The 19,466-nt window shown below is 40.2% G+C and overlaps 1 protein-coding gene across 3 annotated transcripts in view; it reads left to right on the forward strand.

The window, feature by feature from the left end:
* LOC121940659 (uncharacterized) overlaps window positions 1–19,466 on the forward strand; it is a 42,092-nt gene that overhangs the window by 20,161 nt on the left and 2,465 nt on the right. The window contains exons 4-10 of one of the 3 annotated variants that reach the window (XM_088090053.1): window positions 14,676–14,752; window positions 15,348–15,385; window positions 17,847–17,902; window positions 17,998–18,170; window positions 18,246–18,377; window positions 19,114–19,228; window positions 19,303–19,399. In XM_088090053.1, coding sequence (XP_087946179.1) covers window positions 14,676–14,752; window positions 15,348–15,385; window positions 17,847–17,902; window positions 17,998–18,170; window positions 18,246–18,377; window positions 19,114–19,228; window positions 19,303–19,397 — 686 coding nt within the window. In that variant the 3' untranslated portion in view covers window positions 19,398–19,399. Of the gene's footprint in view, window positions 1–10,701; window positions 13,556–13,638; window positions 14,031–14,675; window positions 14,753–15,347; window positions 15,386–17,846; window positions 17,903–17,997; window positions 18,378–19,113; window positions 19,229–19,302; window positions 19,400–19,466 lie in introns of those variants that run through there. The other 2 variants (XM_088090055.1, XM_088090054.1) reach the window with 2 other exon arrangements.

The following is a 19,466-nucleotide window of genomic DNA, read 5'->3' on the forward strand; positions in this document are numbered from 1 at the left end:
GCATGGAACTGTGTGGTTTACCCAGAACAAATCAATCACTTTGCAACCAGGGCAGGTGTTTAAAGTCAGTGGCATTCCCAAGTTTCCCGGTGATTTCACAGACCAGCTAGCACTGATAGATCAGTCTACAAACACCTTTTCTCCTGAAGAGTTGTGGGTGAGGCCTGAAGTTCATCCGGCAACAGTCATTTTCAGCAAACGTGTTACTGTGACTGTCAAGAACCTCTCAACGAAAGAAGTGAATTTGAAACGTGGAACTCCACTGGCCCACATTTTTCCAGTTACCCCTGTTCCTTCACCAAAGGCACATTGTGCTGAGGAAACTGTCAGTGGACTGGATCCGGCATCTTTTGATTTTGGAACCTCCCCTATGCCAGAGGAAGCCAAAAGACGTCTCTGTGAGAAAATGTTGGAAAGGAAAGAGGTCTTTTCTCGTCATGAATGGGATGTAGGTTGCTCCAAACGCACTACTCATGAAATCAGACTAAAAGATGCAAGACCCTTCCGAGAGAGATCACGGCGCTTACCGCCTGCTGACTTTGAGGATGTACGTCAACATCTACAGGAACTGCAGACCCATGGCATCATCTCTGAGTCGCGTAGTCCGTACGCATCGCCCATTGTAATTGTGCGAAAGAAGTCAGGCAAAGTACGAATGTGCGTTGACTACAGAACCCTTAACCTTCGAACAATACCAGACCAGTACACCGTCCCAAAGGTTGAAGACGCTCTTCATTGTTTGTCTGGGAGCAAATGGTTCAGTGTCCTTGACTTAAGGAGCGGATACTATCAGATACCCATGAGTGAGGCTGACAAGGAAAAAACTGCTTTTATCTGTCCATTGGGTTTCTACCACTTCGAACGCATGCCCCAAGGGATTTCAGGAGCACCAGCTACATTTCAAAGAGTCATGGAGCGTACTGTTGGTGACATGAACTTTCTGGAGGTGCTAGTGTATCTAGATGACCTTATTGTGTTCGGACGCACACTCGAAGAACACGAGGAGCGGCTGCTCAAAGTGCTAGACAGACTCAGAGAGGAAGGTCTGAAAGTATCTCTTGACAAATGCCAGTTTGGACGGACTTCTGTCAACTATGTTGGACATGTGGTGTCACAGGATGGAATTTCGACCGACCCATCCAAGATAGAGGCTGTTGTCTCTTGGCCGAGACCCCAAACTGTGACAGAGCTTCGATCCTTTCTTGGGTTCTGTGGCTACTATAGCCGCTTTGTGAGAGACTTTTCCAAGCTCTGCCGCCCACTCAATGGACTCCTTCAAGGCTATCTTCCCCGTACCTACTCAAAAATAAGTACAAATTCAGAGTCACTTGAAAAGACCCACTTCAAAACTTCTGAACCCTTTGGCTCTCGATGGACCGAGTCATGTCAACATGCATTTCAAGAGCTCAAGTCTCGACTGACCAAGGCACCTGTGTTAGCATTTGCAGATCCACAGAAGCCATACGTCCTACATGTGGATGCTAGCCTGGACGGGCTAGGTGGTGTCTTATATCAGGACCACAATGAGGGTCTTCGCCCAGTTGCTTTCATTAGCAGAAGTCTCTCGCCATCGGAAAAAAACTATCCAGCACATAAACTGGAATTTTTAGCTCTCAAGTGGGCTATTGTCGACAAACTGCATGACTATCTTTACGGTGCTGCTGTGCAAGTCAGAACAGACAACAATCCTCTGACGTATGTTTTAACATCAGCAAAACTGGATGCCACTGGTCATCGCTGGCTCTCAGCGCTATCCACCTACAACTTCAGTTTGAAATACAGACCAGGTCGGCAAAATCTTGATGCAGACTCATTGTCCCGTCGTCCCCATGACAGCATGACACCTGACGATGAATGGCAAGAAATCCCAGTCCCAGGAGTACGGGCTCTCTGTCAGAATGTGTCAAGCAGTACACCCAATGGTCACTCCTACCCATGCGTCATTGAACAAATAGGAGCGCATGTTTCAGCAGTCCCTAAAGCATTCTGTAAAGCTGCTACAGTAACGGCTAATCATCTGCCCATTTTTAGTCCTACCGAGCTTCAACGTGCTCAGACAAATGACCCCTGTATTGGAGAGGTGTGGCAAGCTATCAGTCAGAAAGCACCAGCAAGTCAAATACAGACAAGCCATCCAGAACTTACACTTCTGAAACGGGAGTGGGAGAAACTTTCCATTGAACAAGGTCTGTTGTACAGAACAGTTAAGCAGTCTGATCAGCGAGCCCGACGACAGCTTGTGCTCCCCAAGCAGTTTCACAGTATTGTTTTGAAGTCGTTGCATGACAGTAATGGCCATCTAGGCTTTGACAAGACGTATGCCCTCGTTTCTGACAGATTTTTCTGGCCCCGCATGAAGCTAGATGTAGAGACATACTGTAAGACATGTGAACGCTGCATAAAGAGAAAAACCCTGCCACAAAGAGCAGCACCCCTGTCACACATCGAAAGTTCAGGTCCTATGGATCTGGTCTGCATAGACTTTCTTACCATCGAGCCAGACTCCCGTAATGTGTGTAATGTGCTAGTGGTAACTGATCATTTCACCCGTTATGCACAAGCTTTCCCAACCAGAGATCAGAGAGCCACAACAGTTGCCCGAACTCTGTGGGAGAAATACTTCATTCACTACGGTCTTCCAAATCGCATCCATTCTGACCAGGGCCGAGACTTTGAAAGTCAGTTGTTGAAAGAGATGTTGACCATGTTAGGTGTGAGAAAATCAAGAACTTCACCATACCATCCACAAGGTGACCCTCAACCCGAGAGGTTCAACAGAACTCTTTTGAACATGTTAGGAACTCTTGAGCCCAGTCAAAAGTCCAGATGGAGTCAGCATATTGCTCATCTTGTGCATGCATACAACTGTACGCCCAATGAAGCCACCGGATTTTCACCCTACCGCTTAATGTTTGGAAGGGAAGCCCGACTTCCTGTGGATGTTTGTTTTGGTGTGTCACCTGATGGAACCTCAACAAAGTCCTACCTGAAATATGTGTCCACCATGAAGAAAGAACTGCAAGCAGCCTATCAGTTGGCTCAAGCCACTTCTGCCAAGTTAAACCAAGGCAACAAAGAGAGATATGACCAGAAAGTACGTTACCATTGTTTGAATCCTGGGGACAGAGTCCTCATTCGAAACCTTGGCTTGAGAGGGAAACAAAAGCTGGCAGATCGTTGGAGTGCAACCCCTTATGTGGTTGAGAGTCAAATGTCTGATCTTCCTGTTTATCGTCTTAAGCCTGCAACTGGTTCAGGACCCATTAAGGTCATGCACCGAAATCATCTTTTGCCCTTGGGACAAGACGTCAGACTAAACCCTGAGGTTGACCCCAAGCTCACTCTCTCTCCAAGAACCCTCAGGCGGAGAAAGGCTAAAGAGAGACAAAACACTTCTCCTGTTGTTGAAAATGACTTCCCAGTTGGTGTGCCTCAGGAAGTGCAGCACTCCTCAGACTCAGAGTCGGAGTATGGAAATTACCTGGAAGACGTAGTAACAGACGAGTCACATGAAATCTGTGAGCAGCCAGAAGAGGATGTAAGGCCTACAGAGTCCAACATGCCTACCCCTGCTACAGAAGTGCCAGATATTGTAGTGAGCTTAACACCTGAAAATCCCCCTGTTGTGTTAGGTGACAGTAGAGACGTAGATCTTGAATATTCTGTTGAGACTACTTGCACTGTCGATACACCAGACACAGATAATCTAGAACCCGAGATAAGGAGATCTGAGAGACAGAGGAAGCCAGCAGAACGTTTGACTTACTCAAGACTTGGTGATCCTACTGTTGAGTCTGTACTGGTTAACCATGTCAATGTTAATGCAGTTAACTCGCCCATAGTACATTTTCCTGAAAACTACGACAGCTGTCATGCGTGGTGGTGTAACTCTTTTGCTCAGTGTAGGTCATGTGTGACTACAAGCTCAGTTCTTTTACCCACTCTAATACCAGTTACTGCACTGTAAGAGCCCATTTAAAGGTACAGGGTACTGGGTTAATTTACTCCTTGATCATGTAGCCAGCATGGGGGCACGCTGGATTTTGGTGGGGGGAGGATGTAGGGACCTACAAAAATACAGAATTACAAGGAAAGTGTGTTTTAAATCATACACGGGTATTTATAGGGAACTACATTTCCTATAAACTTGTTGTGGTGAATTGTAAAGTTCTGTCTAGTCAGCCAATAGATTTTCTGTAAAGCTGCACCTTAGCCAATCGGAATAGACTTTGTTGGTTGGTGGACGTAAACGAGGAAGGGAGGGAAAAAAAACCCGCAGGAGGAGGAGAGCACATGATGGCAGGAGAGGAGCGTGGCCGTTCAGCGAGCGAAGTAGAAAAAAACTAAGTTTAAGATCGAGGTGACTGATATTTGTAGACTTAAATACTTTTACAAGTACTGGCGCAAATATTATTTTGCAGTGAAATGTCTTGTGTGATACACTGTTTATCGACTCATTATACCGCAGTTTGAAGTGAAGTGCAGCTAGGCTAACCGCGTTTATTGTTTTCACTAGCTTTGGAAAAAGTGTTAAGTGTAAACTTGAAAAGCGTGGACGTTTAAGCTAGTATCGTCGTGAGGGACAATCAGCTATAAACGCCAGCCGCTTCTTCAACTGAGGATCGAGGGAGACGAGGACCGTGCCGGCTACCCAGCCTGTTACTGCCGCCTGGGAGGACGGACCCTGCCGCTGGACCTGCGTGGACACAGACGCCTACCTGCCACACCTTGCCTGTTGCTGCTGCCGCTTCATCATCATCCTTGCTCGCCGACTCTTCTGACCTGCTTCCTATTCTGTGTGGATTCGTGAGTAAGAGAAGTTTTTCTCTGAGACACGGAGTGTGTCGCTTCTCATTGAAGGAGCGAGGATTTGTGTTTCTGTTGTGCACCAATTTAAGGGCCCCAACGGTTAGAAACCCAAGCGCTTGGTAATAACTGAACACATTTAAAAAGGGTTAAATTAACTGACCATAAAAATATTAATTCATTAAGATGTTGTCTTGTTAAAAATATAATTTATTGTGAGTGTTAGAGTTCATACGTGATTCTAATCTAAAAAACTTGAAGGTATTTCATTTGATATATTTTTGTCCTGGTAGGATAAAACAAAAAAAAAAGGGTAACATTTATTTTTAAGAGATAAAAAAAAAGTGTTTGAGGTCTAGATATCTTTTCATCTCATTATATATATATGACACATTTTGAGTTTAAAGGAGACGTATGTGAGATTTTCAATTTAAGCTAAAAAAAAAGTTAAAGGATACTTATGTGAATTTTTATTTGATCCTATTTGGCGATTTAAGGGTTTTTTGGTACATTGGTACTCATTTTGAGTTTATTGTGGTCAACAGAGACAACATTTACTTTTGGGACAGAAACCAAGATAAAAGAAAATAAATTAATTCATGTACATTGTCCTGAACATTTTATTTTCTGAAGCTTTATTAACATTTGTGATATTTACTATTGTTTCTGGGGAATTATAAGTGTAGCTCATAGAGGTTGAGTTAAGTAGTTCCACAGTGGAGGCACCGCGCTATTATTACCTTTTAGATACATATGCCTGTGAAGATAACATCTACTGGAAAGAGGGGATTTAGCCAATTCAACATCAACCGCTAAGCACTCAGGATCCTGTTCAGTAAATTTGAAATTTTAGCCCAGATAGATATTATACTTCCAGTGTCAGGAAGGGGTTACATGTGTATAGTATATGGTTTACGTTTACACTTTATATGGTACTGATCCTTGAGATTGGAATGTGATGTCCCTAACCAAGTTTGATTCACATCAGACAGAGAGGGAGCAAAAGGCTGGACTGAGCAGTGGCATTACTTGCCATTGGCAATGCAGGTGGCCGCCTAGGGCACTATCCTGAGGAGGCCACTGAAACTGTACCCAGAAAGAGAAAAGTTACGATAAACAATGCAGCAGCATCAAGGTTTCTTCTATTTTTTCCCCCCATTTAAGGGGTTCTTTTTGGGGATTTTTTCCTTAAATGATGTGAGGGTCTCTGTGAGGGTGAGCCCTCTGAGACAAACCGTATTTTGTGATAATGGGCTTTATAAATGACCTTATAAATAATTGACTTGAGTAACAGTTTAGAGCCACCAATTAACCTGACCTGCATGTTTTTGAAATGGGGGAGGAAGCCGGAGATCCCAGAGAAAACCCACACAGGTACGGAGAGAACATGCAAACCCTGTACAGAAGACCGACTGTACTGCATTCAACTGATTATGTGTCAAAAAAAGATAGCAAAACACTGTGTTATGTTTTTGTTTATGTTTTACACAAGGTCCAACTTTTTTGGCATTGTTGTAATATTGTTGTCCTATATTTAATTACTTATTCTCCACCAAGAGTTTTACATAACTCACTGACTGACTGGGGTTTGTAGACATAACCCCGAAAATCTTTTGAAATTTCGGTTAGATCAAGGGTTAGGGGGTGGACAAGTGTGATAAATGCAGATATTTTGAAGTGAATGATTTTATAAAAAATAGAGCCAACTGAAGTTATAAGAGATTTTGGAGAAGCATGTTAGACAACATTGTCCATCAGTATCATAAAAACACCAAAAGAGTTTTGCTCTTTCTTAGAAAAAACACCCAGCTCTTTTGTAAAGCACAACAAATTCATAGTGACACTCCTCCCCGCTCGAATTATTCAAAATAATATGATATTAAAGGGAGACCATTGTTTTACACTTTACTCAGGTTAATTATCTTAAATCTTGGCTTATTGGCTAATTTTTATCCTTAGTGTTATTATCTATAGGCTAATACAGCCGAATCTTTAATTGTCACATTTACAAACCATTTTAAAAATCTACATATGAAGTTTTAAGTGAAGGTTGCTTCTGAAAGACTCCTTTTCCTCTGTGGTACTGAGACTTTTAATTAATTGACACAGATACTTTTTTCTTTTCTTTCCCTGCTTTCAACAGTAAATGTGTTTCTATGAGTGACAGGTTGGACTGTAAAATAATAAGTTTATTCTGTTCAGGAAGGTTGAAATAAACACTGAAAAACAGCAAGATGTGAGGAAGTTGGTTTTAGAAGGAATTTTCAAGTGGCTACCATTTGACTTTTGTTTTTGCAAGAGTCAGTTTCCAAAACACGAAAACATGTCAGTGAGAGAATGTGTGCTGTTCTTATTTCTAAATCAGAAATCTTGAAAACCAAAAACAATATCATTCTTTAGGAAAGCTTTAACAGCAGCCACCATGCTGAGCTGTTATCATTTAACCTGTCATCATTTCACATGTAGCACTACTCACGAGTTTCTTTCTCAGCACCCATGATTAACCAACTCTTACTGAATGAGTGGAATTTTCCGCTTCTGCTTTAAGTACGGTTCAGTGACTATATGGCTGTTGTTGGTTGTAAAGCTTTCAGCTGATATTCAGAAATCCTGTCAGAGATGCCTCTCATCAGATAAATGAACTGTTGCAATATTTAGCATTTACTTATAGCGTGTTATTGTATTTTCTGATGCAGTTTGTTGGCCCTAAACAGTTTCGTTTCAGGAGTTTGGAAACTGATGTGTGTTTGTGGGGCACTCCCTATACGGGTGCAAACTTGAAAAGACTTCCTGCTCTACAGTGTCCAAACCAGCTCAATGACTTTCAGGTGAAACAGATGGATGCATTGCACTGATGTTATGTAGTATTCTTATCTTATTGTACCTTTTATACCTGTCATTGAAACTTCATCAGGATCAGAGTGGCATCATTTCCTTCTGTCTGTTTTATTTCCTCATTAGTAACAATGGTGAGTATGTGTTTTCAAGTGCTTTCCTTTACCATTATTTTATATCAGTATGGTTAAATTCAACATTGCTAGTTTCATTTGTGTTGTTGGTGAAATGTGTAAATGATGTAATGTGTTTTTTTCCGACAGCATCAGGGTGTTGAACAGACGAGGTTAGTCTGCTGATTTACAGCAATACAAGTTTTTATTTCTGCATTCTGTTCTTAAATTACCTAAAAACAATTGATGTTTGTTGTTTATTATTATAGAAAAGAAGAATTGGAGACAGACCTTTTCACACAGAATGCTCTTGTGATTATCAGTGAAGCAATGAATCTGATTTCTGAACATACTGCAGTGTACATGGATGAGGTAAGTGTGATGGGGACAATTTTGAACTTTTGAAATCTTCTGTTTCTGGATGCAATGTGTGGCCTTGGTCTAGTATATTTTGACATATTAATTTTATTTTCAGTTACACGCAACAAAGATAATGACATCAGTTTGAATGTGTGTCCACTTCACAGATTCTTCACAGCATCTTCTTTTTGGGAAAGTTAATCAATCCAAACTTTTCCCCAGAAAGTATTCTGAAAGACAACATGCTTGTTGAGTTGAAGAAGTGCTTTCCTCGCCCATTTGAACTCTATTCCTCTCAACTACCAAAGCGGAGTCCAATCTCATGTGTGCTTGACATGGTAAGATTATATTTTGTCAGAAGATAATTATTCTCTGTAAAGTTGTATCAAATTGCTATTTTATCTAAATGTCCTCAAATATTAAAGTTCAATGTGCATCATTGCATTTCACAAACACAAAGCATGCCTCAGAGAGGATGTGATATAACAGAAGATTGATGATATCTGTGACTATTTGCAGATTGTCCTGCAGAGAGGACCAGAGGATGAAAATGGAATAATAGAAGCGCTGCAAGAGCTCACCAACCGACTGAAAAAGGACAAATTCAAAAGAACACAGATAAAGCCTCTGGTCTCCTCTGCCATCTGTGTGTCTCAGAACACCAACATCCCAAATTCAGTCAGGTACTATGGCGTCTCCATGTCTACTTATGGCCGTGTTTCCGGGCAAATCATGGTTGCTGCGTCCTGTCTCAGCAGCTGGGACAGTTACGTAGCTGATGCAGTGATGACCTACTACCCAGACAAAAAAAAGAAGTCATATTTTGATGGAACCATCAAACTTCCAGGGCATGTCAGGTACCAGGCATTTAGCCTCAGCAGCAGAGAACCAATGCGTCCCTGCAGATCATGTGGGAATCTGTTTGGTTTGACAAATACTGATAACAACGAATGGCCCTATGGCCACTGTGCTGAGGCTGAAAGTGTGAGCAACTTGCTAGAAAATGAAGCAGAAGTCAAAGAGCAAGTACGACTAACATCTGACACGTACACAGAGGAGAACAGGCAGAGGGTTAAAGGGGATGTCCTTACACATCTTGCAAAAATATTGAAATGTTTGCCAAAATTGGTAGAATTTTACAACCCACAAGAAGTTTGATCTTAAAGGAGAATTTATTAAATATTAACTGCCAATATATCATGCTTTACTATAACAGATTATTAATGTTCCAGTTACTCATTACTGTAACAATAAAGATACTGATGCATTCATGGCAGAAAATGTGATCCCAATATATGTCAGCTGTTTGAATGAAGCATGCAGAAGATGCTAAAGTTGGTGTACTGATTGTGACATTTACAATAAAATGACAGTGATGTAAATTTGTTTAGATTTTTTTCTCCTGCGATCTCATCCAAAGAAGTGACTTATTTGCCAAAATATGAAGAGAGTACAATGAAATTCCCCAGGAGGAATCTTAAACAGAAGAAGGTTGAGAGCTCTGCACTAACAATAATCTTCAGGACACCGTTCATTTCCACGCTATTTCACAGAATACATTTGTTTTTATATGTAAAGAACAAGGTTTTTAGATGTAAGTGTGGCATCTGTAGCGGGTTAAATAGGGGATGTATTAATTAATTAGCAAATAATTAAAATTAATTAATTAAATTAAAACTAATAAATCAATACCAAAATATGTAACTATAACTCCTAATGCAAAATTATGACTCAGAAACATGAATTGATATAAAGATGAAGTGGAGTAATGGGACTCATCTTCGGCTATCAGGAACAATAAGTTTACATTAAAAATTTGAGTTTAAAACCTCGGAGCACCACCCTTTAAAATAGAAAGGTTGATAGCCCATTTTACCTTATAAATTAATCTAGTCTCATAATTTGAAATTTGCTACAGAGTTCTTTTTCCCGGTGTGCAGAGACCTGACATTATGCACACACACATCACAAGATCAAGTGTCTCTATAAATGAAAGGTTTATTAAACTACTCACTACACAGCAAAACTACTCCTAAAGGACTACAAATGAATGAGTTTAAGAATAAGTATGGATAAATGATGAAACAGTGAATACAGCAACACACAGTGAATAAAATGACTAAATGAACAAACTCATAAATGAAGCAACAATAAAAATGAGGGGATGAAAACCAGTGAGGAACTCAATTAGGTGTGACATCTGGACTCGATCAGGTGCACTGAAATAGTGCAAGATGATCAAGCAGATAAAAAGTTAAGATTAAAGAAAAGGCAATGTCAAGCATCGATCAACAGTAGAGAGGCAACCTATCCCATAAAACATGGAAGGAAAAGATAAAGAAGAGGCCTGATCAGAGAATAACCCATAATTGTATTAATGGGAGATTCTAATCTAGGTCTAACACTTCCTATGTGTCCCTATCATTTCAGAGCATCAACCCCATAAAAGCACCGGAAAGATCGTTTCAACTTCTCAGAAGTCTCGATGCAAAGGAAACGGTTCGCTCTGGAAAGTTGCAGTGTGGCCTTTGTGAGGACACTGGATGCTCGGTTACGCCAGGCGGTTCGGTGGCTGGCCTCGGTCGGTTTGAGCGTTGCAAACTCGGCTTGAGTTTGATCCCTCCATCTCTCTCTCTCCATGAACAGCTGGATCATCTTCTGACACCTCATGTGGCTGAGAGGGGATCACGATGACAGCTTATCAGGCTTCGTCTCATTCGAAGTCTCTCTTTGTCTCACAGTCTCACAGTCTCTCTCGTGCAAAGTCCTCTGGTTTTAAATCGTCATTTAGAACACATGAAGCACGGGCTGCTTCAAAAGGTCTCTTTTTCGAGGTAGTTAAACAGCAGCTCACAGCATCTCAGGGCTGCAGCACAAGCTGGCATCCTCCCCTCCTCAAAGGAGGAGGAGGGGGGAGTCAAAAGCCCCAAAGAGCCCAAAGAGTCAAAAGACCCCAAAAGACCCAAGTCCTTCAACTTCACTTGGGTTATAACTCCCGTGAAAAAAAGGGGTGTGGTGCTTGACCATCAAAGTCAAGCTGTTCTACTGTTTTAATTGTTTAGATCTAATTTCTTCCTAAAGTGTTGATAAAGTTCACTACGGGCCTTCAAATCTTCAATATTTGAAACCATGACGGTCTCCTCTGCTGATCAACACCAAACACTTATGAGAAAACCAAATAATTATTTGGCAGATCATTAACTAAATAAAACAGGATTAATCACATTTAACAAACATAAGGAATATGTGTGAAAATAAGTATGTGAAATACCACGGTGTCAATACACTCTGATATAATTAAAGGTTGTTAAAAATCCTATTTGAGTAAAGGTATACAAGTACTAGCATCAAACTATAACAAAGTATGAAAGTACTTATTATGACCAAAGGTCTATCAACAAAACCTATAATTAGATAATCAAAAATTGCATGATTACAAAACAATACAGCATCTGCACACAACAGTGTAAAGGAAGGATAATTAAGATACAGATAGAGGAGATGCATATCAAAATGCAAGTCTGTATTAAGAGTATTTCCATTCAGTGTGAAGCACGCTGCTGGCAGGCGGTAACGAAAGGTCACACCCCTCCACACACACACAGGCACAGCCTGTGTTTGTGAGTTTGGCCTCAAAATCTGCAGGTAAGCAAAGTTCTCGTTCTGTAGGTATGAGACCTCCACACAACATTTCAAAGTACGTTTTGCTTTGAATACGAAAATCAGTTAATGTGGTCCTCTCTTACAGTCTGGAGATGTGCAGGTATGTCACGTGTTGGTTGTGCAACAAAGACATAAATTGTCCGTTTCTATGATGTAGAGATCTCCTGATGTCTCCTTGAGTCTTTGCAGGAGCTCAGTTGACAGCTCCTTGCCCCAAATGATTTGTAAGTTAACTCAAACTGTCGGTCAGGCAATAAAATCTGTCGTAATTTAGTTCTGCTTAGTTTAAGTAATAGTAATAGTAGTTAAGTAGTTTAAGTCCAGTTTAATAAATGAAAAGTTTTTATTTGAAAAAAAGTCTGTTGATGAAATAGCTGATTGTGGATTGCACAGTGTTCCTTGGAGTGAGCACTCCATAACAAGTGGCTCTCTTGTTATGTTTTCTTTTGACCGTTTACATTTGGTTCATCCCCATATATATTTTAAAAAGTTCAAATCTTGTGTTGAGACTTTTGGTGGTGGGGTTGATGTAGTTTACATTAGTATTGTAGAATGTGCCTTATTGTCTTAACTGCTATTCAAGGATACATCAGCACATGAATAGTTCATATTTACAGCCGTGGAAATATTCATTAATGTTGCTGCTGTGTGCTGGCCCTTAACCCTATCATGTCCTAGCTAAGAAAATGAGCAAAGGAAATCATTTTCTGTGCAGTTTCTTATTCATTGAGGCTTACTAATGGAAATCAATGTTTATTTTTTTTACAGAACCCCGGGGTTTAGATAGATAGATAGATAGATAGATAGATAGATAGATAGATAGATAGATAGGTGCTTAAACCATGCATAAAATATAATAATATAATACTTTTGTCAATATGGACATACGACACACATGGGTAGCTTGGTAAGATTCTCTACAGTTCAATGATTCAGTTCATTGGACTGAAACCATCAAAGACGACAGTAATACTGGCAGAGTAAATAAGAGAAACTTCAAAGAAGAGGTTTAAATAAACAATTTGACAGTATTTCTATCTTTGCTGAGCAAACGTTGTGTGAAAGGCCATCCCATATAGATTCCTGACTCAAACATAAGCCTGTTAAGTTCAGTAATGTAAGCAAATGATAGACCCCGATATTTCTTGAAGTTTTACTGTTTGTTAGTAATGGCGCATCAACATATACCAATTTGTGACCTTGGTACTATTACCCGTGCTAGTATTATTTATCTATATATACCAATACACTACTTTGAAAACATCTCAGAAATGGTGAAAATATACAGATTTTTTTTCTCATATACGTATATCATGGAAAAACATTAAATACTTGATATTTACAAGAGTGAATATCCTTTTTTGTTTCATAAAAATTGTGAATTCATCATCTTACCACCTTTGCCATAAAAGGCCAGAGTCAGTCATTTGCTGTGAATGTACTGTCAGATGTATGTGCTTCACAAGTCCACTGAAATGAGCGAAATGTATAAAGGTAAGACTTCCTGCTTTTACGTACCCAACTGAACATGATTATTCTTCAGAATGCTTATTTGAAAATGGAAAAACACAGGCTGTCGTGATCAGTACAACAGTGTTGATTTCCTTGTTGTTTCCCTTCCTGCCCAGACAAGTTGAAACCGAGGTTACGAAACCTGTTTGTGGCTTGAAGGCAGTACAAGAACAGGGAGTGGCACAGGGTTTGTTAGAGCTGCAAGCAAGGCTGAGCCTGTGACAGAAGGCAACACAGTGAAGGCTTCAGTCTCCTCGGCAGCAACGGTAATTATTCTCATTTAAAGTTTTTGATTCAGATTTTCTCACACTTTGGATTTATTTATTTCAGTCTTTAGGAGGGTATCTATGTTTCAACAGTTCAGTAGGCTGCCATGAACAGTGATAATGGAAAACTGGCTAGTGCTATTTTTGTGACTTTTATGTCGCTTACCTGACATTGTTTCCGCATTTAAAATTTCTGCATGTGATTTCACGTTTCATATTTGAGGTAATGACAGTGTAGAAACAGGGGCGAGGGGCCAGGACGTATTGAGCTTAAGACCTTGAGGAGTTTTGGTGTGCCCTTCCATTGGTTTGTGGACTGCCATTTTGAAGACTCGAGTTTGGCATTTTGTTTATCGCCATTTTGTTGTTTTGGGTTTTTTTTTCTTTTGAAGCCAGAAGTCACGGGTGGAAATACTCACTCTCCTCATCATACAGGAATAAGTTACTGTGCCATTGTTAATGTTATCAGTTTCAGGTCTGTGCTTTTCTTACTATGAAAAGTAAAATGTTAAAATGCTTTGTTATAATTCAGTGACTCATAGGTTTCCTGTGACGCAGTTTATATCATGCCTGATATATATGTGCTTAATGCCTAAAGATTTTTATAAACTCAAATTTGAAATAGATTTCAATTTACACAACTTTTATTTGTGAAAACATAAACATTTTTGTAGAAATATCCTGACATTTTCTGCATAAAAAAGCATTCTCTGTGTCCAAAAAAAACAAAAAAACAGCCACAAAAATGAATTTAAGTTTGATTTTAATTTAAGTCTTTGATGTTAGAGACACATTTAAGGCTGAAGTGTTACATTTGAACAATTATCCAATTTTCAAACAGGTTACAATTACCCGAAAGTTACATTTTAAATACAATTTTACAACTAGTAACTCTATTACTATTGAGATGATGCCTTTTGAAAAAAACAATGACATGTAAGCATTTACAGGTATCTTAACATTGTTAATGTTGATGTTTATAATTCCTTTAAAAAGTACTTTTTACATCATATTTTGTTGTTGTGTTGTTTTATTTGCTATTCTGTCATGCAGCTTTATCGTTAAAGTTTTAAGTTTTGTTTCTTCCTCTTTTAAACTGAAAAATATCTCTTGTAAACAGATGGACAGACATTTAAAAAATCCCATAAGCATGCTCCAGGCACAATGAAAATGGAGGACGGTCTGAGGCAGAGAAAAGTAAGTGACACCTTTTTGTTAGCCCGTATTTCATTGTGTTTTCAGTGGTGTCAGCAAAAGAAAAATGTCCAAATTTATGAATTTATTCAACATTAAATACTGATTAATGAAACTGAATCTTTGATTATTATTGATCATTTTGACATATTCCTTCAAATTTTTTTAAATTAAAATTTTTGATCAGATAAGCAATTTGTAGCTCCACTTAAGGTCACTAATTTTCATGTCGTGTAATGTCATGCTGTTAATCCACTACATTTCAAATGACAATACAATTGAAATCATACTTTTAGGTATGTCTTACTGACACACTGTCCAGACTGACAAATATAATAACTGCTCATAGAAGTCCATATAAGGACCGTACAAAGGGCTGTAGGGCTCACATTTTAACCAAAGGCCAACAGCACACACCTGTAATAAACTACTTTGTGTATTTGACAGATTTAGGTCAGATATTTCCCAGTGTTTTCAAAAGGACCCAGTTTCTGTGTTGATATTATTCCATCGTTATCGTTTCAGTATTTGAGCATAGGCTTTGAGTATTTTTCCACCACTACTTTTGACAATACACTATTTGTGTTGTTGTTGACAGAGAGCCAAAATGGAGATCGGTCCAGTGAGCCCCTGCCAGTAAGAACCAGTTTTTTCTCCTGTCCAGGATGGTTTAAATGAGAAATGACTAACAAGACAAGATGTACTGAGTAATGTACCTGTCTTTCAAGGTATCTTGTTACAGTGCACTGAGTGACCAGGTTAAAGATTGTAAAGAGGATTAAATATAAAGCAATAACAAGATGCTCCCAACATCAAAAATGATAACAACATTTTTCTCAAGAAACCCAGAAAATGCCAGAGCAAAAGAGGAACATGAAGTGACTGTCACATCTACATAAGAGATGTACAGATATGTCATTATCTTTTTAAACCAACAAAATGATCTTTCTCTGTATCATAGACTGCATGAAGTAATGCTATTAGCTGCCGTGACATTAATGATAAAATTGGTGACTCCTGTTTTAAATCATCAAATTTGGCATTTCTGCCATCACAATATTGTTTTTTGGAGCCAGAAGTGAACATATTTGGGAAAGAAAGTTGAGCTGTGGACGAGCAAGGGGTGGATCTGACCGAAAACCTGAGGTGAGGCCTTGAAGCTCGTCACTCAAAAAGTTATATGTCATGAAGGATGAATTTAGCGAAAGACCTTTTTTTGTGGGCCGTAAATATGTTTATGTCCCCTCACTGGCATAAGAAACATAATGTGGCATCATGAACACGATACTTTCTAAATACTTTGAAGGAATTTCCTTAAATTTGGCACAAACGTTTGCTGGGACTTAGTGGGAGTAATTGGATTTGGGTGGTCAAAGGTCACTGTGACCTCACAAAAGAGATGTTTGGTCAAAACACAGAATTCATCCAAATCAATGCATTTGCTAATTCTGACAAAATTGCGTTTGCAAAAATGACTAATAGGATGAGTGAGGACATTAAAAAGTCAAAGGTCGTCTTCACTGCGACATAATAATGTTCAGCCAAAAGACGTTTATGGCCGTCAGGAGCAGAGGGAGAGACATGTGGTCATTTACTGAATGGGTGACACTAGTCTTGGGTGTCGACCATGAAACTTTGATAGGATAGATCTTCTGTGCTGCTGGATAGAAGGTGTGTGAGAAGCATCCACGTTTGAGAATGTGTAACTTGAGGTATTTTCCACTGTCATGGCTACAGTCTGGACATACATGGATGTCAACTGTAACGTGACAGCTTCATGGAGGCATAAATCTGGGAGGCGGCAGTTCTAGTTTTATTATGAGTGATTCTGATCAGAGAGAAGAACGTGTGACCCAAAACTCTGCTCTTTGCAAACCTGGAACCATCTACATTCTAAACGTCACCTATACGGTTCGATGATATCGCTAAAGATTTTATCACCCAAAAAGTTGCATATCAGCCAGTATCAATAATTAAAACAATAAATGTGAAGTAATGACTGTTCAAGTTCCAAGGCTGATCTTTGCATCCCGATTGCGAACAAGATCACCAAGTTTGCTGAGGACACAGCTGTGGCGGGCCTGATCTTAGATAATAATGAAACGGCCTCCCTGAAAGAAGAAGAGCAACTGACCTGCTGGTGTCAGGACAACAACCTCATTCTGAACTTCAGCAAGACTAAGGAGATGATAGTGGACTCTGGGAAGAAGCAGAGAAAGAACTACACCCCCCATTATGTCAACCGGTCCTCCGTGGAGAGGGAGGACAGCTTCAAGTACCTTGGTGTCCACATCACCGAGAGCCTGACCCGGATGCTGCATACTGACACAGAGGTAAGAAAGGCAAGGCAGAGACAGTTTTAACTGGCACACCTGACAGACCTCCTGGTATTCCCTCAATTTCTGAGAAACTTCCACTCCTGCACCACTAAAAGCATCCTGACAGGGAACATCACTGCCTGGCACAGAAATAGCACTGAACAGGACCACAAGGCCCTGCAAACAATGGTTCGTTAAGCTGAAAACGCTGTAGGTGCTGCTCTACCTGCATAATGGATATTTGCACCAGATGCTGTAGAAATGAGGCCAGAAGAATCATTAGGGATCCCAGCCACCCCGATAACTGCAGTTTCACCCCACTGAGGTCATGAAGAAGGTCCCAGTTACACCAGGAACCACGGAGCCGCTCAGGAGGAGCTCCTATGCTCACGACAAAGCATTCTTAATGATGACACTGCCAAAGACTGTCCAGTCATACATGTAGATTCACTACTGCTGTCTTTTTTACACTTCTCAAACTGAAGGAACTGATGGATTACATTTCACTGGACTTGTATCCTATGATTTCATGTCACGAATAAATTGTTTGCTTGATTGATTGATTGATTGATACACCTGAATCAGAGATGTGTGAATTAGGACAGACAGGAACCATGAACCAAAATGACACACAGTTCTGACACTGGTCCTAAAACAGCTGATGATTCAGCACAGAAGAACTTGTACAAATGTGCTCGTGGTTGTTGAACACACAAACAAGACAACTGTTTTCACAATTAAAGGCTGCAAGATGGTTATCTTTTCTACCTTTCTTTTAGGCAGCCAGGTCAGCTGAGTGATCCACATCATGTTCTGCCGTGCAATGGAAAAAAAGGTAGACTACACACATTTGCCTTACATATCTTTAAACCTTGCTTTGATAAGTATTTTCCATATTTCACAATTCAGCTTGTCTGGCATGTGTTGCAGGTCAAGATTATCTTACACTGGTGTCAGACCAAGTGTCCAAGAATAGACACGAGACTTTTGACTTAAAGAGTCCAGCTGGTGCCAGATGGAAGATCGGAGACCTGGATGACACCATTTATAGTGGACAAGATGACGAGTTGAATAGTTGGGGAAGAAACTATCTTCCAAAGATGGTAAGCATGCAGGTTTTAGGTGTAGTGGAGTGGACCTCATGCCCGTGTGACCAGCTCGTTCTGATGACCTGTGAGGACCAAAAGCTGTATGCCTATGATGGAGAGGAGCTGCATGAGGTGGCTTCAAGCTTCGTGGAGCTACGGGACAAGGGACTACAGTATCCAGCATCCAACAGATATTACGCTGGGGAGGCCTTAAAATCTATGGTGAGAGGTTACAGATAAGATGCTGACAACTAGCAGGGCTTTAGTTGTTGACCCTAACGCCTGGGACACATTGCGTTTGTGAGCAGTGTGTGATGGCAGCCTGGCCAAACTGCTGCATTTTGTATGCTCACGGTGTTCACACTGGCAGTGTTGTTGTCACATCCGTGCTGCAGAGATGCCTTCTGCCTTGAGTTCTGTATTTCCACACTTATAGCATACTTCACTCATTTATGAAATCATGCAGCCTCTATATCGTCAACAACACGAGCAAATGTTTCACAATAAAATGCCTTGTGTCAACAACTGTTGAGATTCTGTTGACAGAAATCTTGTCAGATGGCTTTTATTTTGAAATGGAAACAATGGTTGAGTGAAACATGTATTTATGTTTCCTCATGTCTTATTCAGATACAGACATTGAAACTGTTGTAAAAGGTGGTATAGAGTTGATATAATTATAAAAATGACATTTTCACTGTCTATTTCTGCTGACAACCACACTGAAAAATCAGCCACGGTTTCTGTAGTGCTAACTCAGACCCACCTGACCAGCACAGGCCACACAGGAAGTGTGACTGATTTAAACTGTTAACACATGCACCAAAAAACTTAAAAAATAACCCAACAGGTTCTCCAACACTCATGCACTGATCATGCAGGCAGGGTGTTCCTGGCTAAAGAACTGATCACCTGTGGGCACTGACAACAATGTTTTGATTTTGTCTGTTTTGTGTAGCCGGAGGAGGAGTGGGCAAAAGTGAGGAAGCGGCGGGCCCAAGAGTTTGATGCACTGGTGAAGTCATTACAGCCTGCATTCCTTGAGAAACTCAAACTGATCAGTGAGAAAATAGGTGGGTACATTTCACTTTCAAAGGTTTAGGCCTCTTCCAGTTGTGTCATTAATCATTCAGTCATCCTTTTACAGGAAAGCCAAAGAACTCCTTCTCACAACATGCAAACTCAACACAGACACAGGTCCCCAAGCTGGGTGCAGACTCAAAACCCTGCTGTGTGTTGTGAAGGTAAAGCCTGAGACATTATCAGTTATCATTTAATGTTGTTCTTTATTTCTTCACTGCTTGTCAGAAT

This window comes from Plectropomus leopardus, chromosome 17 (assembly GCF_026936395.1).
Source record: "Plectropomus leopardus strain MGB_pleo_1.0 chromosome 17, ASM2693639v1, whole genome shotgun sequence".
NCBI lineage: Eukaryota > Metazoa > Chordata > Actinopteri > Perciformes > Serranidae > Plectropomus > Plectropomus leopardus.